The sequence below is a fragment of the Culex pipiens genome, chromosome 2 (genome assembly GCF_016801865.2).
Source record: "Culex pipiens pallens isolate TS chromosome 2, TS_CPP_V2, whole genome shotgun sequence".
NCBI lineage: Eukaryota > Metazoa > Arthropoda > Insecta > Diptera > Culicidae > Culex > Culex pipiens.
The window spans coordinates 52,391,210-52,418,666 of record NC_068938.1 but is presented as its reverse complement, the minus strand read 5'-3'; the positions used below and the strand labels follow the sequence as shown (position 1 = coordinate 52,418,666).

At 35.6% G+C, this 27,457-nt stretch overlaps 1 protein-coding gene across 2 annotated transcripts in view; it reads left to right on the top strand.

Annotated features, from left to right (window-relative positions):
• LOC120419844 (uncharacterized) overlaps nt 1–27,457 on the top strand; it is a 96,518-nt gene that overhangs the window by 28,369 nt on the left and 40,692 nt on the right. For both annotated transcript variants that reach the window (XM_039582681.2, XM_039582680.2), the window contains 4 exons: nt 16,002–16,230; nt 16,392–16,488; nt 21,466–21,598; nt 22,239–22,459. In XM_039582681.2, the coding sequence (XP_039438615.1) occupies nt 16,002–16,230; nt 16,392–16,488; nt 21,466–21,598; nt 22,239–22,459 (680 nt within the window). The remainder of the gene's footprint in view (nt 1–16,001; nt 16,231–16,391; nt 16,489–21,465; nt 21,599–22,238; nt 22,460–27,457) is intronic.

Genomic DNA, 27,457 nt, shown 5'->3' with positions numbered 1-27,457 from the left:
AAATACGAAGAATCTTGGATACAGCTCAATTTCGATCGCCTCGCAACATGACACTTGAAACTTCACAAATCTTGAATTCCTGCCTTGATCAGCAGAACCTCCGGCAGCAGTCTTGGTACTGCACGAATGACTGCAAGCGACCCAAAACTTTAAAGTGGCTGGATGATGAACGCCACCCACATCTTCTTCGACAATTCTTGAAAGACGTGGAACCACAGGGCTTAAGCTTATGGCCACTTCGTGAGGTTAACAAGCTCCTATCTTGTTGCTGCTGATATCTCCTTCCGGTGGAGCAACTTTTCCGAGTCGTGGAAGACGTATTTCAAAAAATTCACAAAATATTCTGCTTGTCACTTCCATCAATGTCTTGAAACGGAAATAGGAACGAGATCTCCGGATTTTGCGAAACTTTTCACTTTTGAAGACAATTCTGGTACATTACGTAGAGTTTGATGTAAGTATATGCGCCTAACCATCTATAGTGTGCCTATCAATTTTCATTAAAGCAAAACCTGTTATATTTTTAGTTTGAATTCAAAAACTAATTGTTATTTACTGTGTTTTGTTTTCTCCTGAAATCTTTCCTAGTGTTGAGTTGTGTTTATCTGTTGCTATTTCTTTTGCCGCGGTGTTTTGTTACAATATTTTGGTCCTAAGCATTTTAGAAAAGTTTTTCAAAAGTACAATAGTAATATTTGTGTTAATCCTTTAATCATTCCATAAATTGAGTAAGGGCTCGAACCTCACTTGCTTAAGAAAAAGGTGAAGTTTCAAAACAATGGACAGTGAAGGAAATATACTATGTAAAGAATCAATAGAAAAAGAAAGATAGTAATTAATGAAGTAGATAAAGAAATTAACAATAGTTAATAAATAGCGGTAACAAACAAGCTTATATTGTATTGAGGGCAATTTACAGGGAAGATGAGAAATTATTCAAATAGATAAATAAAGAAAAGGCACATGATAAACAAAATTGACATCGCTGCCAAATTAAGGGAAAGCAGACAGTTTGTTACAGCAGCATCAATTGGTAAAATAGAGTGGAAAAGCGTTGAGAAATAAGAGAATCAAATAAGTAAAATCGAATTCAAATGGGGAATAGTAAACAGCAAAAACGAAGTTGACTTTATAGCTGTCGGCCACCATTGCTAGTACCAACCACTAGTGTCTTCCTTTTTATCTACAAGGACTTCGCCGACCTGGGCTCCTAAGTGTATGAAAGTATGGCACGGAGCGACGGCGCCGAATACCCATATTTACACAAAGAATTTTAGAGCGCCCGCCGCGGGATTCGAACCAGCAACCTCTGGATTGTGAGTCCAGTGCGCGGTCCGATTGATCCACACGGGCGGGATAGTAAACAGCAGCCGTTTTAGAAAATCAGTGAAACAAAATAAACAGAAGAGAGCTGTTAGCTAAAATGGAAAGCAGAGAAACCCCGTTCTGCGATGCTCAGGTACATCCACAGCAGTTGACTCAACATACTGCGAATCAAAACAATACCGTCTACAATCACAAATTACTTCCCTTTCCACCATTGACGCGCCCCTTTCTTTTAGCCGTCTCCACTCTGACCCTCGCTGGTCAAAGGTTTACGAGTCGTTTCTACAGGCCACCAGCTAGGTTACACCTTGTCATCATGATGACTAAACCAAGCCAACGTGGAGGTAAGAAAATAGGACACTTGCAAGGAACCAGATCCATGCTGTTTTGTCCAAACAGCACTACGGATGTAGTTGGGCTCCTTCCGGGATGTTCCTCGCCTGGGTGTCAACCGACGAGTATCATCAGTATCATGCACCCTTGGCCTGCAATATAACAGAGAAATCTTACTGAAAATTACTGTTATAGTGATTATTTTTACTTGTTATAGCAAGTGTTATAGCAAAAAAATACCCAAAAAAAAACATAAATAACATAAACATAAATAACATAAATTTTCAAAGAATATTAAATGCTTTAAAAAATCAAACAATTCTTACGAAAAAGTTAAGAACAACTCATCCCGGGCAGACGGAAATGACTTGGGAATAACATTTTTATGATATTTGAAAATTCTAGGCCAATAACATTTTATGTTATTTATAACAAGATTTGTTATTCGTCCTTTTGATTTTTTTGTTATTAGATTGTTATTGAAATAACAGACTAATAACATTTTTAGTTTTTCTTCGAACAAATCTTTGTTATTATTTTTTTGTTATTTTAACAACTAATCCGATCATCTCAATAACAGTTGGAGGTATTCTTCCATAACAAAAAAATGTTTTTCCAAAGTTGTTTTGGCTTTCAACCAATATCAGACCAATAACAAATGTTGTTATGATAACATTAACTGTTACTAAACCCACTTGCAAAAATCGATTGTTCAAGAAGATTCCATAACAATTTCTGTTATTTTATCGGTATTTGGGTAATTCTCTACCAACTCACACGAAATCGGGAAAAGTTGCCCCGACCCCTCTTCGATTTACGTGAAACTTTGTCCTAAGGGGTAACTTTTGTCCCTGATCACGAATCCGAGGTCCGTTTTTTGATATCTCGTGACGGAGGGGTGGTACGACCCCTTCCATTTTTGAACATGCGAAAAAAGAGGTGTTTTTCAATAATTTGCAGCCTGAAACGGTGATGAGATAGAAATTTTGGTGTCAAAGGGACTTTTATGTAAAATTAGACGCCCGATTTGATGGCTTACTCAAAATTCCGAAAAAACGTATTTTTCATCGAAAAAAACACTAAAAAAGTTTTAAAAACTCTGCCATTTTCCGTTACTCGACTGTAAAAAAATTTGGAACATGTCATTTTATGGGAAATTTAATGCACTTTTCGAATCTACATTGACCCAGAAGGGTCATTTTTTCATTTAGAACAAAATTTTTCATTTTAAAATTTCGTGTTTTTTCTAACTTTGCAGGGTTATTTTTTAGAGTGTAACAATGTTCTACAAAGATGTAGAGCAGACAATTACAAAAATTTTGATATATAGACATAAGGGGTTTGCTTATAAACATCACGAGTTATCGCGATTTTACGAAAAAAAAGTTTAGAAAAAGTTGGTCGTCATCGATCATGGCCGTTCATCGTCATCCACCACGGACACGGACGACGAAACAAAGAGAAACGCAAAAAGTAACTTTTTCAAAACTTTTTTTCGTAAAATCGCAATAACTCGTGATGTTTATAAGCAAACCCCTTATGTCTATATATCAAAATTTTTGTAATTGTCTGCTCTACAACTTTGTACAACATTGTTACACTCTAAAAATTAACCCTGCAAAGTTAGAAAAAACATGAAATTTTAAAATGAAAAATTTTGTTCTAAATGAAAAAATGACCCTTCTGGGTCAATGTAGATTCGAAAAGTACATTAAATTTCCCTTAAATTGACATGTTCCAAAATTTTTTACAGTCAAGTAACGAAAAATGGGAGAATTTTTAAAACTTTTTTAGTGTTTTTTTCGATGAAAAATACGTTTTTTCGGAATTCTGAGTACGCCATCAAATCGGGCGTCTAATTTTACATAAAAGTTTCTTTGACACCAAATTTCTATCTCATCACCGTTTCAGGCTGCAAATTATTGAAAAACACCTCTTTTTTCGCATGTTCAAAAATGGAAGGGGTCGTACCGCCCCTCCGTCACGAGATATCAAAAAACGGACCTCGGATTCGTGATCAGGGACAAAAGTTACCCCTTAGGACAAAGTTTCACGCAAATCGAAGAGGGGTCGGGGCAACTGCTGTGTGAGTTGGCGGAGAATTACCCATTTGTTATTGAAATGGCATGAATTTTTGTTATTACCGTCTGCTCGGGATGATCTAAACAGTCCAAATCCAAGAAATTTCTTCAATTTCCATATTTCCAAAGAATGAAAAAAACTCGCATGAATTCTCTCTGAAAAAAATAGGTAGCATATTTAATTAAGGTACAGCTCATATTTGAAAAATCACACCTTGAAATAAATACCATACCATACCAATAAATACCATATAAAAAACGTTACTAGAGCGTCCAATTTCCCGTCCCGGGAAAAAATTTCCCGGGAATTCCCGGGATTTCCCGAAAAAAAATATTTCCCGTTTCCCGGGAAATTTGTGAATTTCCCGGGAATTCCCGAAATTCAAGCGGAAGTTGAAATTTTATTAAATATTGGGAACAATTTTTTTCAAAATGCTTTGAAAAAAATAATGAATGAACAAACTCAACATGATTATGTTCAATTAAATGTATTGTTTGGTTTATATATAATTAATCAGATTATCAGAAATTATGAATAGAATTATTCCTGTTAATATTAATTTTTGAAGCAACTGGGAATAGATCTTGCTTAATGAGGATTAAATTATTACAATTAGTTAAGCTTTTAGCATATTGATGTTATTTCATCAAAACAATATTAACTCCTTACCTCCAAATTAAAATTGAGATTTTTTTTTACGATTTTGTTTACCATGATCAAATGAGATGAAAATTGAATTTGTGCAAAAAGAATTTATTTAATTGGTTGAATACCTTATACAAAAGAAATTACAATTTGAAGTAAAAGAATTATGGAGCACTGGTGTAACTTCAGGTGTTAGAGGGTTGAATGTGGAAAAATAGAAGACTTCATGTGGAATGATGTTAATTTATCGTACATTTTAAATCATGTTGCATAATAATACAAAAATCATTGAAAAATTACTTTCTATTGTTTGTTCTCAAAAAATGCAAAAATATATTCAAAGCTTGCTTCAAATATTTGAAAACATTGGGATGTTGGGTAAAACACTAAAAAGCTTTACCATTTGTTCAAGAGCTGAAACCAGTATTTGTCATGAAAAACATATTTTTTGCATTTTTTTTCTCATTTCAATAACCTGGTCACAGAGGCAAGTTTAAAAGAAATTTTATGATTGTGGATAATGGACTCATTTTACTCACAGTTTTAACACATGGATAAAAAATATTTCTCAACAAAAAATACCATAATACATTTTCTTGTAGTTGAATGATTTTTTACATGCAGTCAAGCTGTTAATTGATCTTCACACTTAATTAAACCATTAAGGTTGATGTCCTTTACAATTTTGTTGCATAATATTAATTAAAATTAAGATCATAACAATTTTCAAAAACTTTAAAATTTCCCGGGAATTCCCGGGATTTCCCGGGAAATTGGCTGAAAATTTCCCGTTTCCCGGGAAATTTGTAACCCCGGGAAATTGGACGCTCTAAACGTTACTTAATCCACCCTTAGGTGGTTGGTGCCTTCCTCTCATTTAAAGGGTAATGCTATCAAAACACGCTCGTGGGAAGGTCTTTTAATTACCTATCCAAAGATAGGTCGCATGATATATTTGGACAACGTTTTCATCAAAATATCTGAGATCTGGCCTCCAAAAAGTGTATAAATAACACTTAAGTGCATATAACTTTTGATAGGGTTGTCAGATCTTCAATGTTTTGGACGCGTTGGAAAGGTCTTTTGATTACCTGTTCAACGACGGGTTGCATGATATATCCGGACAACGTTTTCATCATGATATCTGAGATCCGGCTTCCAAAAAGTGCATAAATAACACTTAAGTGCTAATAACTTTTGATAAGGTTGTCAGATCTTCAATGTATTGGTCGCGTTGGAAAGGTCTTTGAAATACCTTTCTAAAAATGTATAACATGCCGGGTTTTCTTACAAAAACCACCCTTTTTACAATCTTCCGGACTTTTGTTAAAATCGTTTTTTTAGCATAACTTTTGAAGTACTTAACTAAACTCCATAATTTTTAAAAGCGAATTATGTGACCCCAAAACGGATCGAATGACGCCAAAACGGACAAAATCGGTTCACCCAATGTCGAGATAATCGAGTGACAATTTTTTGATCAACATCCCACCACACACACAGACATTTGCTCAGAATTCGATTCTGAGTCGATAGGTATACATGAAGGTGGGTCTAGGAGGTCTAATTGAGAAGTTCAGTTTTCGAGTGATTTTATAGCCTTTCCTCAGTAAGGTGAGGAAGGCAAAAAGCATTTTTTATTTTAAAATATCTATGAATTGTCAAGTTCATCCCAAGGAGGCATTCTTCAACGGTTAAAAAAATTCTGGGGTACTTAAATTGATTCAAAACATCATGCTTAAATTGGTCCCATTTAATAATTGAACTTTTAATATTATAATTGGGATTTTATCTTTAAAAAATCTTTATGAATCTCAGTTTGATTTCAAAAAGGCTTGTACTCAATACTGAAGCGTCACCAAGGATCTTAATTTGCAACAATATATCTTCCGGATAGAATAGATTCCTGTTGTCATGAAACCGGCATGTGTGGTTTCCCGAAGAAACCACCGTATCAACTTCAAAGAGCACTCAATATTTTCCCAGAGTTCTTCCGGTAAATAAAAGTGACCAACCAAAAAAGGGAGGGCCCTAAAGAAAATGTATCAAATTACCACCGGTTGGTCAAATGCCGACTCCTCTCCAGATGTGTTCCCATTTGTGCTACATTGCTACATTCCTGGCCATGGCGTATCTGTGCATGCAATAAAGTGCACAAATTACGACCTTCCTCCCAGATTGCATTTTATTATACACCAGGTCAGCAAGCTTCTGCATTCTGTGTGGTTCCACACCTTCTTCTGTCCCAGTAAACACCTACAATTGGCCCCCTTTCTTGGTTGGCCTTGGTTAGGGTGTTCGACACGCTCAATAATGCAACTTGAAATGAAAAAGACCCTCCCTCCCTCCAATCCTGCCTTCAATTGCCATTTTCTCACAAAGGTTGCACTTTTCCAGCCCACGGTCGCTCTGCCTTCCATGAATGGCCTGAGGTTTTATTAGCTATAAAATATGCTTATTATACTCTGCATTCCATTACGAACACAGAAACGAGTACGACGATGTCGGGAAATTTGCTTCAACGCTTTCGCAATTGGCACCCGAAATTGAGTTTCTGCAACAGATTCGTGCAAGTCAATCGGGCCCACCTCACCCTCCTTCGACTTTTCCAGCCCAATCATTCCTCTTCGCAAACTATGTCTGCGCTGCCATGATTGTGTTTTGTGTTGAGAAAAAGTTTTTTTCCCCCGATTTCTTTATTTCGCTTCTTCCTACTTATTTCGAAGTGAGAAAAACAGAGGCGAGAAAAAAAAAATGTTTCGCTCCCAACACTTTTTCCAATCCGGGCCAACACTTTCGGTGCGAAAGTTGTGTCTGCAGTCTGATAAATAATTTATTTCGGATTACCATTTTCATCGGATGGTGCAGTTTGTGGAGCAGCAACACTACTATTGGACGGGCAAAAAGTGCAGATTCAAGGGATTTCCCATTACGAGGTATTCTGGGGCATCCCAGGGACCGGGCTGTTGTTGTTTGTTACTCGATCTGATTTTGGGGTAATGTTGTACTATTTTTGGGGGAAATCATTACCCTTGAGATGTTTTTGTAACGTGGGATAACCGCAAGGTTAATGCGTTTGATGTTTCTTTGGTATAACGTAAAACTTCAAATGCAAATATATAATAGAACGGAAATCTCATAACATAAATGAACATCAAGTTCTAGTGATTTTTACCAATAACTTTGTTTTTTGATGTTTAGTATTAAAATGCAATGCAAAACAAAATAAATTTTCAAAATAACATATGGACGATAAGATTTATAAAGATTTTTCGATTCATTCTAAAATATCAACTAATTCTTATGGCTGTTTCAAATATTTCGATGCCTCTGTGCTCTGATGTACTAACTGACTTTTGGGTCAAAATGAGTTAATGATGCCATCTTTTAGCTAATTAAATTCCCTACAAAACGCTTCCAAGAGATCTGAAAAAATCGTTTCCTACGCGGAGATATCACCCTGCAACCATTTGTACTAACTGACATTTTCGAACGCATCATGGATGTGCTTTCTTATTTTTCATCATGGCTTGACCTTTTGAAAACACGCAAATCCATAAAAATACGATTACACTATAATATTATGGTAAATTGCCAGGTGTCCTTACTAGTTTGAGCAATATTGTGGAGCACTATTTTGGAAGGCAATTAGCACAAGTGTGCACATTTGGATACGTGAAGAAGTTGTAAGTTAGAAGAAGTGTGTCAAATAATTATTTAGTGGCAGAGTTTTTTTTTAATTGGATGACCCCTGAGTTAAGCTAAGTGTGACATTGGTAGGTGCACAAAGACTTAAAAAATGTTTTAATTGCGGTGTATTACGGTGTAACGAATGTCATGGTGTAAAGAATGCTACGATGCAACGAATGTTGCGGTATAACAATGTTACGGTGTAACCATACTACGGTGTAACCATACTGCGGTATAACGAATGTTACGGTGTAACGAATGTTACGGTGTAACGAATGTTACGGTGTAACGAATGTTACGGTGTAACGAATGTTACGGTGTAACGAATGTTACGGTGTAAAGAATGTTACGGTGTAACGAATGTTATGGTGTAAAGAATGTTACGGTGTAACGAATGTTACGGTGTAACGAATGTTACGGTGTAACGAATGTTACGGTGTAACGAATGTTACGGTGTAACGAATGTTACGGTGTAACGAATGTTACGGTGTAACGAATATTACGGTTTAACGAATGTCACGGTGTAAAGAATGCTACGATGCAACGAATGTTGCGGTATAATAATGTTACGGTGTAACCATACTACGGTGTAAGAAATGTTACGGTGTAACGAATGTTACGGTGTAACGGTTGTTACGGTTTAATGAATGTTACGGTGTAACGAATGATGCGGTGTAACGAATGTTACGGTGTAACGAATGTTACGGTGTAACGAATGTTACGGTGTAACGAATGTTACGGTGTAACGAATGTTACGGTGTAACGAATGTTACGGTGTAACGAATGTTACGGTGTAAAGAATGTTACGGTGTAACAAATGTTACGGTGTAACGAATGTTACTGTGTAACGAATGTTGCGGTGTAACGAATTTTACGGTGAAACGTATGTTGCGGTTTAACGAATGTCACGGTGTAACGAATGTCACGGTGTAACGAATGATTAATTGTTCACTGAATCAGGATTGGACCACAAAGGGAGGTTTAAGCCGAACCAATAGGTGAACCTCGCCTAACCGGTTCATTTGGGAACTCTTGTTGAGCACACTTAGCACAATTGCAGGGGTTGTCCAATTCAAAAAACTACGTAACAACAACATCCACTAACCAATGGCACACTTAACCTAACCCAAATATCCAACTCAAACACCCTTAAAGAAGTTGTGCACATTTAGCACAACTGCAGGGGTCGTCCAATCCAAAAAAAAAAAACTACGTAATAAAATCAGCCACTAACCAATCTCACACTTAGCCTAACTCAAAATTCCAATTTAAAACACTTTTAAGTAGTTGTGCACACTTAGCACAACTGCAGGGGTCGTCCAATAAAAAAAAAATACGTAACAACAACATCCACTAACCAATGTCACACTTAGCCTAACCCAAATATTCAATTCAAACATCCTCCAAGTAGTTGTGCACACTTAGAACAAGTGCAGGGGTCGTCCAATCCAAAAAAAAAACTACGTAACAATAACATCCACTAACCAATCTCACACTAAGCCTAACCCAAATATCCAACTCAAACACCCTTCAAGAAGTTATGCAAACTTAGCACAACTGCAGGGGTCGTCCAAACAAAAAAAACACGTAACAACATCATTCACGTAGCTGTGCACGCTTAGCACAACTGTAGGGGTCGTCCATGTTCAAAGAATAAGTATTGATTTTTTTTGGAGCACTTTTGTTCTATTCGATACAAACTAAGAATTCATTGCAAGAGACACACTTGTTCTAACTGCAATCTACCATAACAGTTCTATGGTTTGTGTCCTGGATATCTTGCATTTCTAAAAAGGTCGTATGACATGAGGTAAATAAAATAAACTAGCTCAAAGTTTTTACAAAATCATTTTCTTTTGTTTGTAAGCGTAGAACTATTCGGTTTTTGTCATAGTTGGTCTTATTGAAGCTATTTCATGGATTATCATACTTATATTTATGAATCCTCACACTTCACTAAGTTTTTCTTAATAAAATTCATGTTTTAACGGTAGTTGCTCTCAAAAACTGCAATTTTCACAATTAATTTAATGATAGACAAGTCTATTAAAAAAGTTTTGTTGAGAAAAATGTTCCTTAACTAGCAACAATTCAAAGTTACTACGCAAAAAACATTGAAACACGCAATAACTACTATTTTAACAATAAAATGACTCTGCGCACTTTTGTACCAAGTGCCACGTTGGAAGTATACACGACTCTGCCATCGAAGAAGCATTTTAGCTCAACTGCAAAATTTGCCCTGTGCACGTTTGTGCTAACTCATACAAATCACTGTTCAAGACACACTTGTGCTAATTGCAAGCATGATTTTTTTTCGTAATTTCTCTGCCAATTTTTTTTTTTTGCATTTCAAAAGTTTTCATATTTTACCATGTCTTTAAGTTTTGTCAGGAGCATACTTTAAAATTATTAGGACAATTGTTTGTCGAATAGTTTCCCAGAAACAGTAATTCAAAGTTAAAAAGTCGATTTTCTCGTAACTACCAAAATGTCAGTTAGTATAAGAGAGCACACAAGCATCGATTTGTTATTGGTTATGTCCCAAGACTGCAACCAATTGTTCTCAAAATATCTAAGTATCGACGAAACAAAACCTTTTTGCGACAAAAAATACAACCATTTTTTTCAAAAAATCATAATGTATTTAAACGAGTCCAAACATTAGAAATAACCTCTTAACATCAAGGACTAATGTCAAACTAGCTTGAACAAACCCAAATATTTCTCCACTTTTTCACAAATCGGATTTTCTTTGTATTTTCTGATTCTAATGAAACTTTGTCCAAACATTCCCTATGTCAAAAGAAGCCATTTTGCATGATTAGTTTTTCCATAAAACGTTCCATACAATTTAGAGAAGGGATTACTGATCGATTTTGTAGGTTTTGATTAGAAGTTCTTATTTGACTTTAAGTCACTAAAATTTTAATTCCCAAAACACCTGTTTTGGTATGCTTTAGAGGAATGAAACAGGCATCATTTGCAATAAAGTTTTAGATGGTGCAAAATCTGATACCGGATTTGTGAATTTTGGAAAAAAAATAGTTTTTGGAAAAAGGAATCTAAAATATTGTCAAACAAAACATTTGAAATTGTATTTAGATGTAAAGTCTAATTGGTTGCTGAGATACAGCCTCAAAATGTTTTAATATGTTAAGATAGTTTTTTTTTTCAGTGTCATCTAACAAACACTCATTTTTTGACTTGCAATATCTCAAAAACTATAGATTTTCAATGCTGAATTTAAAAAAAATGTGACATTTACTTCCCTTTTCAAAAAAAATCATTTCGATATTTTGAATGAAATGTCAAATAAAACAATGTTTAGTTCTTTCAAATAGTTGTTCATGATTATAAAATATTGACATTATTTTCATCTAAAAGTTCAAAAAACTAACAAAAGTTTATAACAACAGTTTTTTTATTAGTATAATGGTTGGTAAAATATTTTCAAGCAAAACTATTAAAACCATGTTTAGATGTAAAGTCAAATTGGTTGCTGAGATACAGCATGACAACGATTCAATTTTGTTGAAAATTAGTTCTTTTCAGTGTCACATAACTACCCCTCATTTTTATACTTGCGATACCTCTGAAACTATTGGTTCGATTTTCAATGTTAAAATTAAAAATAATGTGACGTTTTCTGCCCTCATCAATAAAATTCATAATTAAATTTTTAATCCTGCCCAACATTTGGAAATGTCAAATATAATAATGTTTAGTATTTTCAAAATGTTATTTTTGATTATAAATAAAAATTTTAAATTATCAATTTTGAAAAAAGCAAAAAAAAATACAAAAGTTTCATTTCTTAATATTTGAAATCAAACCATTAATTCACGAGATATTAATCGAATGAAACTGAGAAAAAATATTTTTTCACAAAATTTAAAAATAAAGAGGCTGTATACATTAGGGTGTTTCAACCAAACAAAAAAGTTCTCAGAATCAGGCAAACCGAGGTTCCCCTAGTAGAGGATACCCATAGGGATTCTCATGCCAAATATCAGCCCATTTGGTTGAGAATTGGCCTGTCCCCAGCGGTTTAAAGTTTACGTGGAAATTACTATGGGATTTTTGCGCTTTTCGTTCAATCGTTCCTACAGGTCTGGGTACAACATGGATTCACTCGGAATAAAGACAGGTGTGTAGGGGATGGTCCAATGAACACATTCCAGAAGGAATTAGGGTTGTCCATTCTGTCCCCAAGGTGCGCATTGGATCGACGTACACTCAAGCTTTGGCTCAGAAACATTTTTAAAGTAATAAAATTATAATTATTGATGTTCCTGTAACAATTTCAACTATTCTAAATAACGTTAAATGATGATTTTGTGTTAATAATGCAATCGATGCCTCTCCACGTGTTCACCGTCTGACATGGGGCGTCGTAATTTTCACCTAGCCGTCATAGCATACTAAGGACAATGCGTACTTTTGAAGGGTGAATCGTTGATTCTGGAGACACCGGACGTCGATCCAATGCGCACCTTGGGGTCAGAATGGACAACCCTAATTCCTTCTGGAATGTGTTCATTGGACCATCCCCTACACACCTGTCTTTATTCCGAGTGAATCCATGTTGTCCCCAGACCTGTAGGAACGACTGAACGAAAAGCGCAAAAATCCCATAGTAATTTCCACGTAAACTTTAAACCACTGGGGACAGGCCAATTCTCAACCAAATGGGCTGATATTTGGCATGAGAGTCCCTATGGGTATCCTCTACTAGGGGAACCTCGGTTTGCCTGATTCTGAGAACTTTTGGTTTTGGATGAAACACCCTAGTGTGCATGTATCTCAGCAACGAGCAGTCCAACCAACAAAAGAATGTAAGGAAAATTGTAGAAAATTTTCGCAGCTTTTCGAAAATAGTGCTGCTCCTTCGTAAAATATTTTTAAATTGCGAAACGTTTCAGGTTAACATATCAAATTACATTCTCAATTGAATTTTCAATTTGATTTTACATCTATACGGGTAATTCTCCGCCAACTCACACAGCAGTTGCCCCGACCCCTCTTCGATTTGCGTGAAACTTTGTCCTAAGGGGTAACTTTTGTCCCTGATCACGAATCCGAGGTCCGTTTTTTGATATCTCGTAACGGAGGGGCGGTACGACCCCTTCAATTTTTGAACATGCGAAAAAAGAGGTATTTTTCAATAATTTGCAGCCTGAAACGGTGATGAGATAGAAGTTTGGTGTCAAAGGGACTTTTATGTAAAATTAGACGCCCGATTTGATGGCGTACTCAGAATTCCGAAAAAAACGTATTTTTCATCGAAAAAAACACTAAAAAAGTTTTAAAAATTCTCCCATTTTCCGTTACTCGACTGTAAAAATTTTTGGAGCATGTCATTTTATGGGAAATTTAATGTACTTTTCGAATCTACATTGTCCCAGAAGGGTCATTTTTTCATTTAGAACAAAATTTTTCATTTTAAAATTTCGTGTTTTTTCTAACTTTGCAGGGTTATTTTTTAGAGTGTAACAATGTTCTACAAAGTTGTAGAGCAGACAATTACAAAAAAATTTGATATATAGACATAAGGGGTTTGCTTATAAACATCACGAGTTATCGCGATTTTACGAAATAAAGTTTTGAAAATGTTACTTTTTGCGTATCTCTTTGTTTCGCCGTCCGTGTCTGACGATGACGACCAACTTTTTCAAAACTTTTTTTTCGTAAAATCGCGATAACTCGTGATGTTTATAAGCAAACCCCTTATGTCTCTATATCAATTTTTTTGTAATTGTCTGCTCTACAACTTTGTACAACATTGTTGCACTCTAAAAAAAACCCTGCAAAGTTAGAAAAAAAACACAAAATTTTAAAATTAAAATTTTGTTCTATATGAAAAAATGACCCTTCTGGGTCAATGTAGATTCGGAAAGAACATTAAATTTCCCATAAAATGACATGTTCCAAAATTTTTTACAGTCGAGTAAAGGAAAATGGGAGAATTTTTAAAACTTTTTTAGTGTTTTTTTCGATGAAAAATACGTTTTTTCGGAATTCTGAGTACGCCATCAAATCGGGCGTCTAATTTTACATAAAAGTCCCTTTGACATAAAATTTCTATCTCATCACCGTTTCAGGCTGCAAATTATTGAAAAACACCTCTTTTTTCGCATGTTCAAAAATTGAAGGGGTCGTACCGCCCCTCCGTCACGAGATATCAAAAAACGGACCTCGGATTCGTGATCAGGGACAAAAGTTACCCCTTAGGACAAAGTTTCACGCAAATCGAAGAGGGGTCGGGGCAACTTTTCCCGATTTCGTGTGAGTTGGTAGAGAATTACCCATACATAATTTTTGAAATTTTCAAAAATATTTAGATTTTTTTTCCGAAAATCGCTTTTTAAAAATACCATAACTTTGGTAGTAGATTTTAAACCATCCTAAACTCTACCGCAAAAATGCCTATTCTAGTTCCTAAAACATTTCAAATAGTGGTTAAAGTCAAATAAAATAAAGATTTTTTTCCGTCAAGCCGTATTTTCTGGAATATTCCAATTAAAAACTACATGTTTGCCGAAGACACAAGAACAAAAAGAATAGAGAGTCCCTTCTCTAGATACAGATTTTCGAATATTCACATGCCCATTTTGTATGACCAAAACATCAAAATTGTATGGAGCGTTGTATGGAAAAACTTATTATTCAAAATGGCTACTTTGGACGTACGTAATGCATTTTTAAAGTTTCATTGGAATAAAAAGTTAAAATTCTTGAACAAAATGCGAAATTCTAGACAATTACGCAGCTTTGTTGTGGGCATGAATTGAGATGCGATCAAATTTACAAATTGGCGAGGACAGCATTTATCAGTGAAGTGGTTTAAAGAAGGTTTTCCAAAAAGTGTCCTTGATTGACCGTGATTGTAAAAATATCAGAAGGGATCAGAAAATGTTATATAACATGAATACATAACAGTAAAATGCTATAAAAGCTTACCTACGTTGCTGCCATTAAAAACTTAGGCTCCGACTGCAGCTTCTAAATTTAGAGACTCTGAATATGGCTCTGACTTCCCAAAAAGACTCGACTTCTACTCTACAGCCCTCTGAACAGAAATGTTTGTTGCATATTTCGGGTGAGTTTTCAAAAAGCCGTATGAGCCACTGTGACCTTCGACAGTATTTTCCATTTTTCTCCAAATTGACACAAAATATCATTTATTTTTAGTTTGGGGCACCTTCAACGTGTAGATGAACAATTACAAGCATGTTTGAAATTGTTTTAACGTAAGTAGGTCTTAAACCGATGTAAAAAGGGCCTTGTTTACCAATGGCTCTTACGTCTTTTTGAAAACTAATCCGAGATATGTGTAAACGTAAATTTCGCTTTATTTCGCGGTTTCCGGCCAATATTAGTTGCGTATACAACATGTACCAAACAAACAAGCATAATGATTTAAAATTATTTAAAAATAAACTAAACCACCTTTTAATTCAGGTCAACTTAAAGTTAAACCCCCATCCAATTACGCATCAGTTCCAGCCATAGCACGGTCCCATAAAGCCCCCTCGAATGAACTTCGTTCTAATCCTTGAAGCTGCATTTTCTTGTGCGCTCAAAGCTAAGCTGCACTTGAGACCGGAAGCAGGGGCAGCTGTGTGCGAGCTCCGTGAATGCATTTTTGTTTGTTTTATTTCGCTCGTCCTCTCCCTACGGAGGGAAGACTTCGCACGAATCAGATCTATCCTGGGAAAAGGGAAAACACTCTTCTCGGATTTTTTCGCTGCTCCCATTTTGCACCGTGATGGGTTGGGAAATCCGAGAAAATTGTTTTCCCCAAGTGTGCCGCCGACTTTCCGTTTTGCCAGCTGAACACGTTCCTCTGGACGGTCGGACCGTAATCCAATAATCCTTTTCTCTTGTTTATTTCATTGTTTCCAACACTCCAACCGGCACAGAGTGGGACCTACCTTCGCGCCAGTGGCTCGCGGTCACCTCGATCCTGCTGATTGCCGGAGCGGCCGGAGTGGCCGTCCCGCTCGCCTTAAAGGTTTCGGCCGGGGCACCGCTCGAGGAACGGCTCCAGGTCGCCGCCCAGCTGCTCGACACAGTGCCTTTAATCGACGGCCACAACGATCTGCCGTGGAACATTAGAAAGTTTTTACATAATCAGCTCAACGAGTTCCGGTACGTGACGTTCCGGGGGCGGCCATAAAGTAACCCCCTCCCACTTCTCGAAAAGAGGGAAGATTTAATGGCCGACCACGCCGAACCCATAAATAGCCGGAAAATTTACTAGATTTTTATCGCTTTTCAATTTGCTTCTCTTCTCGTTTCTCTGGTTCCAGCTTTGACGACGATTTGCGGCAGATTCTGCCGTGGTCGAAAAGTGTCTGGAGTCACACGGACCTGCAGCGGCTGAAGCGGGGCCGGGTGGCGGCACAGGTAAGGCCAACTATATGGACTTCAAGTGGCAAAGACATTGGCCTGCACCGGCCAGAGCGAGGCACTTGGGCAAAATCCAATAAATGTTAAACTTTATCGAACACGAAGAGAGCGTGGTGCTTGAACGGAAGAGGGTATTACGATCGTAATGCTTCCTAAGCAGACAAGTTGCACGTGGCTTCGGCCAATGGGAATGCTGTTGGATGTTTGGAACTGCTTGGCACTTAACAACTACTCGAATCTATCGTAACAAAAATCTTTTAGATTTAATGATGCAGTTTTTCAAGAGTTGTTAATATTCCTCATTTTTTTAATTGTGTTTGAAACAAACAAGCAATAATGGTACTGGTATTCAAAATTTAATAAATAAAGGATAATTTTGCCACTTTTATCAAGAATTTTCAAACTTCAATGAAGTGTATTTTCACTTTATAAGTGACCAATGTAACAATGACCACCAAGTGCATCCTCAAAATTTGTCACTCAAAAGCTTGTAAATCTTTCAACGAAGCTAATGTTCAGCACAACCCAACCAACCAAGCCGAAATGTTCACCCTTGTTACCTTCAACAACCCACCACCCCCACGTCGGATCAAATTTCAAAGTTGATTGGACTCACCTCGACGGTGTGGGTCGGCCCAAGTTGATGGCAGTAAAGATGAAAGTTTTCCCCTCCCCGAGCAGGAGAGGTCATATCTTCAACAACCCCCTTGAAAAATAAAGCGCCCACCATATATCTTAAAGCGACGAAGATTGAATTTGTATTTTTTACTACTCTGCTGGTAGTAAACTAAAATTATTACAAGTCCAACGCGGGGTTCCTGCCGATGAACACGCTCGTAAACAGAAGATATATATGTTTTGATGAAATTTATGAAGAACCTCGTACGGAAAATTCACCACTTTCGGTGGCGCGGCGGTGGTTGAAAACCCTACCCGAAGAAAAAGAGTTATTTAGTTGTTGTTTACGGCTGTGCCTTCGTAGGGGGGTGTGCTGAGGCCGAAGGAACAACCCGTGAGAGAGGACGACGACACTCGATTTATGTGTCTGACTGGATGAGATGTTGGCTTCCCTAAGACAAGGTAGTTGCCAAAACGGACTACAAACACAATGTAAAATGTCCGACCAACGATAACGTAGGTCGCGACCACAACAAAAAATCGTAAATTTCGACGGACCCGTGTGGAGGGGCTTATGAATGTTGGATGCTGTATGTTAGGTGTATTATGTTGGGGATTTACATTTACGGAGATGTTGAACAAGGTAATGAACAGTTTGAAAATGAATATGATATTTCTGATAGCAGATTTTTGTTTCGGCAATATCAATTCAACCTGGAGGATCTAAATCAAAACTGCTCCAATTTGGTTTAGAAGTTCATAGACATCAGGGCTTAAAAATGACATTTCGTGGAATGCAAATTACAATACTTCTGAGTTTGATGCCAATTTTACGACAGTCTAATAACTGCTTGAAAAAAATGCAAAAATGTGTTATCTTTGAATAGTTTCGTACACAAAATTTGCAATAGCCCAAGAAACACAAAAAAACAGCTAAATTTATGATTCATAGCCGCTAATTTCGTTATTTGAAAATAAACAGTTAGCTAATTCGAAGGTTATTTTTGCAATTTTTTCCCTTCTCCTTAGAACCAGTAACTCTCTCCCCATTTCGAACAAATCAGCTGTTGATAGGTAATCCATATCTCCGCTCAGGATAACAACTGCACAACTGAAAATGAAAATAAACAAGCTCCAGTGGCTTTGCTTTTCCTTCCATTGAAGTTTTGAATGACGTTATTTCGCTTTCTTTTTGGAGTTATCTGTACAGAAAAGAAGAAGAAATAAATTGGCGGACGGAAATAATGTTTAATAAAAATTTAAACAAGTTCTTGGAAAGAAATTTTACACACAAGATTAATATATTTTGATTTCAAGAAAAAAGACAAAAAAACCCGTTTTTTCAAATTAATTTCAATTATAAATTCAATAAAATTGTGTTATAGTTGTTTTTACCGATTTCAATTTATTACCATGATATCATTATAACTTTTCAAAAATCATTTAAACTTGCAAATATTTTAAAGGTTATATTTTCTTTGAAATCATGAGTTTCATAGAAACTTAGCTTGGATTTTTTTTAACTAAAAACACTTTCTGTATTGCTATGCATTTCCTCCAATATTATAAAAAAAAAATTAAATGATTTCAACTATATTAAACAATTTAGCAATGTAACATGTATTATTTTATAACTTTTATCATTAATCTGGTCGTAAAAACGAAATTATTCTATTTTAAAACCTTTTCATAAGTTTAACTTGATTTTAATTATTTATTGAAAAGATAGGAAAATCGGAACAATATTTTCTGTTGAAAATAAGCGAAAATCATTTTTATCATTTTTTTCTGAGGCAGTTTCCTAGAAACTAGTGCCAGAGAAAAAATTATAAGCTTTTCAAAAATATTTGTTGGGTTGTTTTTCCCTCAAGAAGTATTTTTTAAATGCAAAAAATCACAAAGAACAAACGAAAATAAATACCCAAATGTGGCTTTAACTTGAAAACGGTAAATTTAACCAAATGAAATGATGAAGTACTTTTCGCAAATTTGAATTTGCTTTAAAAAATGATAATTTTAATAATTATTGACCAGCTATATTTTACAATTAAAAACTTAAAAAAATGGAAAACAAATAAAAAAAATGATTTTTTTTCCATGTTCAGATTTTTATTCTAAAAAGTCCTAATCTACAACTTTGCCCAAGACACCAAATCGATCAGAAAATTCCTTCTCAAGATACAGAATTTCATAAATTTTCATATCCATATTGTAGGGCCAGTCCCGAAAATGTATGGATACTTGTATGGAAAAACTAATGACGCAAAATGATTTCTTTTGACATAGGGAATACATGGACAAAGTTTCATCCAAGCCAAAAAAAAAATCGCAAAAAAAATGCGAAATCGTTGTGTTGCGGTTAATATCAATGTCGTTAATCATGTCAATAATTCAAATCAAGGAATATTATTGATTTTACAAGTCAATTGCTGTTATAAATCAACCCAAAAGGTTTGAAAACATAAGGCCGATGTTATCACCATTTGAATGCAAAAAAGTTTTAAAATGTATTTTACACTAGTTCAGATATTTTGCAATCATAAGTTTAAAAAAAAAGTTAGATTTAACGAAAATAAAAATTTTACCGAAAAAAAAAACTTTTTGCGTTACTAAACATCGAACATTTTCAAAAATTCAAAGGATTTTTAAATCAACCCAAACATGCTTAAAAATGATTCTAAATGCAGAGGAATGCATTTTAAATTGATTGCAGCTGAGCAACTCCAATACTTCTAACTTACGTGAAATTGTCCGAGGATTCCGAATATGACAAAATTGAGACCAAAAAGTGCCGCTATGACGGCCTACATGGCAAAAACTAACGTTGTAAAATGTTTGTTATAGAAAAATCGAAAAACTATGAGAAAAACTGCGATTGGCCAAAAAGTTATTTCCGTAGGCTTATAGTCCATGAAATTACCTACCTTTTGACCTATGGGAGTATGGGTGTTGGAGGCTGTTGGAAAAAAGATATTAAGGTTTTAAAAAAATCAATTTTTAACAGTAATTTGCAAAAGCTATGAGAAAAAATCAAACCAATCCTGGATGTCTATGGCACATTTTGAAGTGCTTCAAAAGACCTTTCGAATGCATCTAAGAGAGTTGGAATTGAAGAAGTTTTAGGGAAATGCGAGCAATTTCAAAATTTTTAATGTTTTTTCGACCTCCAAATTCAAAGCCCGTTTTACCCCACTTCCCTTTGTCGTAGAGGGCTCGTATTTGGCATGAGTTCATCTCATGTATAGACAAACAAACGCTGAAAGTTTCATCCAAATCGGAGCACCTCGATACGATCTGTTACACATTGGTGAAAAACTCGCTCTTAAATTAAATTTTTACCAGCCTTATCATACTGGCAGTAGCCGTATTTGTTAAAATAAAGTTTTCATGTTGAATTTTGAAAATATGCCTTTTTTAACTTCAATGACATTATCTTGGCATTAAACTTCAGTGACAAAAACAAATTATTCGAAAAGCAAATTTGTTCAGCGGATATTACTCACAAAATGTGTATTAAAGTTGGTACTTACGTGTTTATGTTACGTGTTTATGTTTACTTCATGCATTTTTAATATTTATATTTAAATTTATTAATTCTAGTTTTTTGTTACGTATTATGACTGTTCTACTACTTCCAATCTCTATCTTTTTCCAAATTGCTGTTTTCTATATGTTTTAGTCTCATTTTCGATTTTTTAACTGTTTTTCACATTTTTTTATGTAAAATTAAACCATTACAAAAATAACAACTTCAAATACAGAATTAAGTCAACAACACGACAAAAGTTGAACCCTGAAAAATAAATCCAAACATTATTGCAAAATTCGCAAAGAGCAAGTAAAATCACTAAACCTGTAATTTTCTGAAACATTAACAATACTCCGTTACAGGCGGGGTTAAGTGTCAGTACAATGCAGTCCAGCTGGATTATAGCCGTTCTCTATTTGAGATGTGTTTAACATCAATTAATTCTTGTTTGAATTCAATTTTCTCAAAAATAGAGTAACCCCAAGAAATTCATTTGCTTGGTTTATATATACCCATCAAGTTGTTAAACCAAACAAATCTGCTCCCAAAAAGTACCGGATTTACTCCTACTCTGTCCTCCCACTGCAAAAACTTTTCCCTCAGGCATCACGTCCACCGTAAATTAAGCTTGAGCACCAACCATTACCCAGTAATGAGCCCAACAACTGCCACCCGTGCCAACATGCCTAAACTTAATCTGCTTCTGGGCCAGGCCCCTTCCTGTCCTGTTTCTCATTAATGCTGTTTTATTTCCTTGTACCTCTTACTAACCAACCGTATCTTCTTCCCCGCTCTGTTTGTCTGTGCTCGCGTGTCTACTTTTGCAGTTTTGGGCCGCGTTCGTGCCTTGCGAGGCCCAGCACAAGGACGCGGTGCAGATTACGCTGGAGCAGATTGACGTAATTAAAAGACTGACGGAACGCTACTCACCACATCTGACAGCGTGCACATCGGTTCACGGTAAGTACATTCCCCGTCCCGTGTGTGCGCTGCTGTAATGTTACATGTGCGTAATTGTTTGTTGGAGTCCGGAAGCCGTAACGGTTTTGGGGTGGGGGAGGTAGATCAGATTTAGTGCGTTGCACGGAGAAAAATCCATTTACAAATTCTTTGACGAAGTGTTTATGTTACTGTAAATAACTTCTAGTAGATTAGAATGATATGAATTAAATCTAAATTTGATAAATTTATATTTTAAGTCGAGGACTCAAAGTGTCCTGGATAGCTAACTGCAGAATGGATGTTTTTCCGTGTTTGGATAAAGCTCGGTTGGCATAAATCACGTTGAGCACTTGACTGCAGGCTGTTGCTTTTCCTGATGTCTGTTCCACGGTAGCAGTGCTTGACATCACGTCGACTTATGACGTTTAGTATCATGAATAGAGTTTACTAATTTCCGTCCTACGCAGATTATAATTAGCTTTCCGAACGTAGGTAAATTTGACTGCAGAGAACAGCATCAGCTTGCAGTCATGGTGAACCCCTAATAGCACACACACATCATGTATCAAAAAGGGGAAATGGTCCAATAGCTGACCTAAGCTATTCAACATTTATAATCTCCCCCTCCCCAACCCCCTTCTTTTGCACTCTTTTGCAGATATCGTGGAGGCGCACAAAAACCATCAAATGTGTTCACTAATTGGCGTCGAGGGGGGCCACTCGTTGGGCGGCTCGCTGGGCGTCCTGCGGATCTATTACACCCTTGGCGTGCGCTACATGACGCTGACCACGACCTGCCACACGCCCTGGGCCGACTCGAACAACGCGGACGCGCCCAAGTACGACGTCAAGCACGGCGGGCTGACCGCGTACGGGAAGGTGAGTTGACGGGAACCGGAGATGGAGCTGGCTTTTGAATTGTGTTATGTTTTCAAAGACATGCTCTTTTTGGTTGGAGTAATTACTATTTTTAATCATTTAAAATAACACATGGGAAATGAAATTTTAGTCAACAAGATCATGAAAATAGAAGACATACTAAATTATTTCAAACAAGCCTTACCCGACAAACTTCGTCTTGACGTATACTGCCCATAATTGAAAATTCGGCTATTATGCCAAATCAAGTATTCCGAGAAAAACGCGTTTTTGTGTTTGTCACCAAATCTTCGCCAAAGCAATTTCAAAGGGGAATGGGATATTAGCCGTTTGGTTTTTCGCATCGGCAGCCAAATCTAAACACTATTTTAGTGAAATTCAAGTTTTAGAAGATGCGTTGGAACATCCTCTACCACCTGGTGCTGATAACTCGTTATTGCCAAAAGTGGATATTAGCCGTTTTTTCAATGGTGGGCAGTATAGTTTGTTTGCTTATTCAGCCTCCTGTGATCAAAATTTGAGTTTACGTAAATTTGTCCATGCAATGTGCAGATGCTCCGGAATCGGTCCCAGAGTGGCCAAAGTAGCATTTTTTTTTTTGCATATAAACCTTCCTTGGGCTTAAACGAACCCATCGCAACAAAGAGCGCCTAGATCCGACGCTCCGTGTTGAACTGATTCGCGTTCGAACAAAACCGTCGAAATTTTTTATATATATAGATAAATATATATATATATATATATATATATATATATATATATATATATATATAATATATATATATATATATATATATATATATATATATATATATATATATATATATATATATATATATATATATATATATATATATATATATATATATATATATATATATACAGCAATTCCATTTGAAAAGAGCCTAAACCGAAAAAAAAGTTCTCCGATCGGGCTCAAATTTTTTCTGGGGGTTCCTTGGCCAAAATAATTAGACCCGTATTTTTTTGTTTGCCCATTAGGGTGACCTACATCGTGCTAGGGTGGTTCGAAAAATGGCAATTTTCGTCATTTTTCGCAAAAACCTCTTTTTTCAAAAAATCATATCTCCGCGCCATTTCATCCGATTTTCGCTGTCTTAGACGCAAAAGAAAGATAATAAGTTTGGCTATTTGGTAAAAATAGTAAGAAGTTTCAAAAATCTAGCTTAACTATTGAAAAAGTCGTATGAAAACTTAAAATGGCGTTTTGCCCGTGTCTGGACCAAAGAGCCTATGTCTGAAAATATTTTTATCGGATTCCTCGGAAAATTTCACATAACATATCAAAAAATTGGCGATGTCGAACCGTACGTTTCAGAGTTATGATTTTTTGAAAATAAAAACTGAGTTTTTCGACGCGCCACGCGCAAAAACAGGAAAATGACGAAATCGGCAAAAAAACAAGTTTTTTCACTAAAACTGCGATAACTTTAACATTTCAGCGATGACCTATAGATGTTATAGTACCAAAAGTTGCGTCTTTCAATTACAAAAATATTGATACCCAAACATCTATAGGTCATCGCTGAAATTTTAAAGTTATCGCAGTTTTAGTGGAAAAAGTTGATTTTTTGCCGATTTCGTCATTTTCCCGTTTTTGCGCGTGGCGCGTCGAAAAACTCAGTTTTTATTTTCAAAAAATCATATCTCCGAATCGTACGGTTCGACATCGCCAATTTTTTGATATGTTATGTGAAATTTTCCGAGGAATCCGATAAAAATATTTTCAGACATAGGCTCTTTGGTCCAGACACGGTCAAAACGCCATTTTAAGTTTTCATACGACTTTTTCAATAGTTAAGCTAGATTTTTGAAACTTCTTACTATTTTTACCAAATAGCCAAACTCATCATCTTTCTTTTGCGTCTAAGACAGCTAAAATCGGATGAAATGGCGCGGAGATATGATTTTTTGAAAAAAGAGGTTTTTGCGAAAAATGACGAAAATTGCCATTTTTCGAACCACCCTAGCACGATGTAGGTCACCCTAATGGCCAAACAAAAAAATACGGGTCTAATTATTTTGGCCAAGGAACCCCCAGAAAAAATTTGAGCCCGATCGGAGAACTTTTTTTTCGGTTTAGGCTCTTTTGAAATGGAATTGCTGTATATATATATATATATATATATATATATATATATATATATATATATATATATATATATATATATATATATATATATATATATATATATTTATATATATATATATATATATATATATATATATATATATATATATATATATATATATATATATAGATATTGTAAGATCAGTTCCTAACTGGGCTCGGTCGTTGGAAACGACCGTCGGCTCAACGACCGTCGAAATAGGCGGCGGGCCAGATGCGGGCATAAAAATGTCAAAACCTCTCCCCCGCACTTCTTCTTACCATCCAGCTGCAGCTTTGTTGACAAACCAACGGAGCACGCGGTCACATGATGTTGGCATCGAGCCAGAATTAGGGGCGGTCATGTGGTTAAAAATGATACTTTTTTCAAGAAAAATAATGTTCTTCCGACTGAATAAAAAAATTGCGAGCATGTTCAAACAATTCCTGATGTTAGAGAAGCGACTAAAAATCAAAATTTTAATTACATTATTTTTCTATGAATTGAACTTTTTCACAACAATTGGAGACCCCTAGGTCTATCCACGACCGTTTCCAATGACCGTGAGAAGATGCCAGAAAATCCAGCTACCAGCTAAATCCACAATAGAAGAAGAAGAAGATAAAAAGCTATCTCTACACTATTATACTATTCGTATAGTAAGGGAAAGTACGAACCTAACTTAATGGCTCAAGTGTAGCAGAATTAATGGAATTTAAATAAAATATGGCAAAAGAAGCTAATTTGCATCATAAATTGTCTCTCCAAGCGTTCATACAATTGCTGATTGCTAATTTTTTGTTAAGTACCTAACAGAGTCTTGGGAAGACCCAGGATAACCAAACATACCATACCAACCGTTAAGAGTCGTTAAAAGATTTGAAGTCAAAATTCTCTGAACTCTTGATTATCATGGTATTAACTTCTCAGATCATTGGGTTGACCCAAGACATCCCAACGAACAACAACGTAGTCTATCATACTCTCTGAACCTACAAACATTTGCTTTGTTGTGTTCTGAGAATGATTTAGTGGAGACTAGTGCGTCCATCCCGGGAATTCCCGGGACAAAAATCCCGGGATTTTACCAAAACCGGGAATTCCCGAATCCCGGGAATTTTCATAATTTGTCCCGGGAATTCCCGAAATTGAAAAAAAAATCAAATGGTCTGAAAATTCAAATTTTGTTGTAGAAATAGATGAACAGTTAAATACATAGTAATCGATACGAACTTTAAAGCATTAAAATTTGTATTCGGCATATATCAGCTTTAATTTGACTGATAAGGGAAAATTGATTATAATTTAGTCATAGATCCGCAAAATGCCTGGCGCATATTTATTGCGCCAGGCATTATTTTCTATTTAATTTTACGTATTTTTGAAGACTATTTATCATATTTATATTTATGATATTAAAATTTAAAATTATCATCTTAAATTATTTTTCATCAAACTCCGGATTTTGGGGCAAGTAACGAAATAAGACAGCTATTTAAGAAAAAAATTGCATCGTGTTTTGAATAACTTTGGTTAAAACAGGAACAGAAAAAAAATTTAGTACACCGATTTCCAAATGTATCGCTCTGAAATCTCCTGTACCTTTTCAGCCTGTATTCCTGATTTTCCCTAGTTGACGGTAGTAACTTGATGAGAATTATTAAAATATGTTTTATATAAAATAAAACATTCAAAAGTTATCTAAAATTTTGCATTGACTGTTTTTTTTTAAATATGAAGGACAATAGCTTATAGGACCTTTTTTTTCAAAAAAAAAAAAACTCTTGTTTTGTTGTCGCTTCTCGTTTTTGTAGATATTTTCAAAGAAATTTGTCTAGCTTTTCTAGTTATGGCATATATTAAAATATATAGAAGAAATTTATTTATAAAACACTTATTTAATTTGAATGACATTGAAAATTTAAATTTCTAATCTAATCTAATCTAATGACATTGAAAATTTAAATTTGAACTTTTTTTAAATAAAGAAAACAATTTCAATTTCTTTTAAGTTATTTAAAAACTGTCGTCCTTGTTTAGATTGAAGTGTAGATTGTCACCAATTATTATTATTGAGCTTGAAAACATATCAAATATTATGAAAACATACATTTTATGACTGCTTCAAAAATTTCCCGGGATCCCGGGAATTCCCGGGATTTCAAAAATATTTTTCCCGTTTCCCGGGAAATTCAAAACCCGGGAAAATTGGACGCCCTAGTGGAGACGCTGGGTCACTTGAAAAAAAAGTTATGGAAAAACTTGAAACTTTAGAATAATTTATTCATTTGCACTTCTTATAGGGTAATTCTCTACCAACTCACACGAAATCGGGAAAAGTTGCCCCGACCCCTCTTCGATTTGCGTGAAACTTTGTCTTAAGGGGTAACTTTTGTCCCTGATCACGAATCCGGGGTCCGTTTTTTGATATCTCGTGACGGAGGGGCGGTACGACCACTTCCATTTTTGAACATGCGAAAAAAGAGGTGTTTTTCAATAATTTGCAGCTTGAAACGGTGATGAGATAGAAATTTGGTGTCAAAGGGACGTTTATGTAAAATCGGACGCCCGATTTAATGGCGTACTCAGAATTCCGAAAAAATGTATTTACATCGAAAAAAAACACTAAAAATGTTTAAAAAACTTTCCCATTTTCCGTTACTCGACTGTAATTTTTTTTGGCAAAGGTCATTTTAAGGGAAATTTAATGTACTTTTCAAATCTACATTGACCCAGAAGGGTCATTTTCTCATCTAAAACATTTTTTTTCATTTTAGAATTTCGTGTTTTTTTTCTAACTTTGCAGGGTAATTTATAAGAGTGTATTAATGTTCTACAAAGTTGTAGAGCAGACAATTACAAAAAA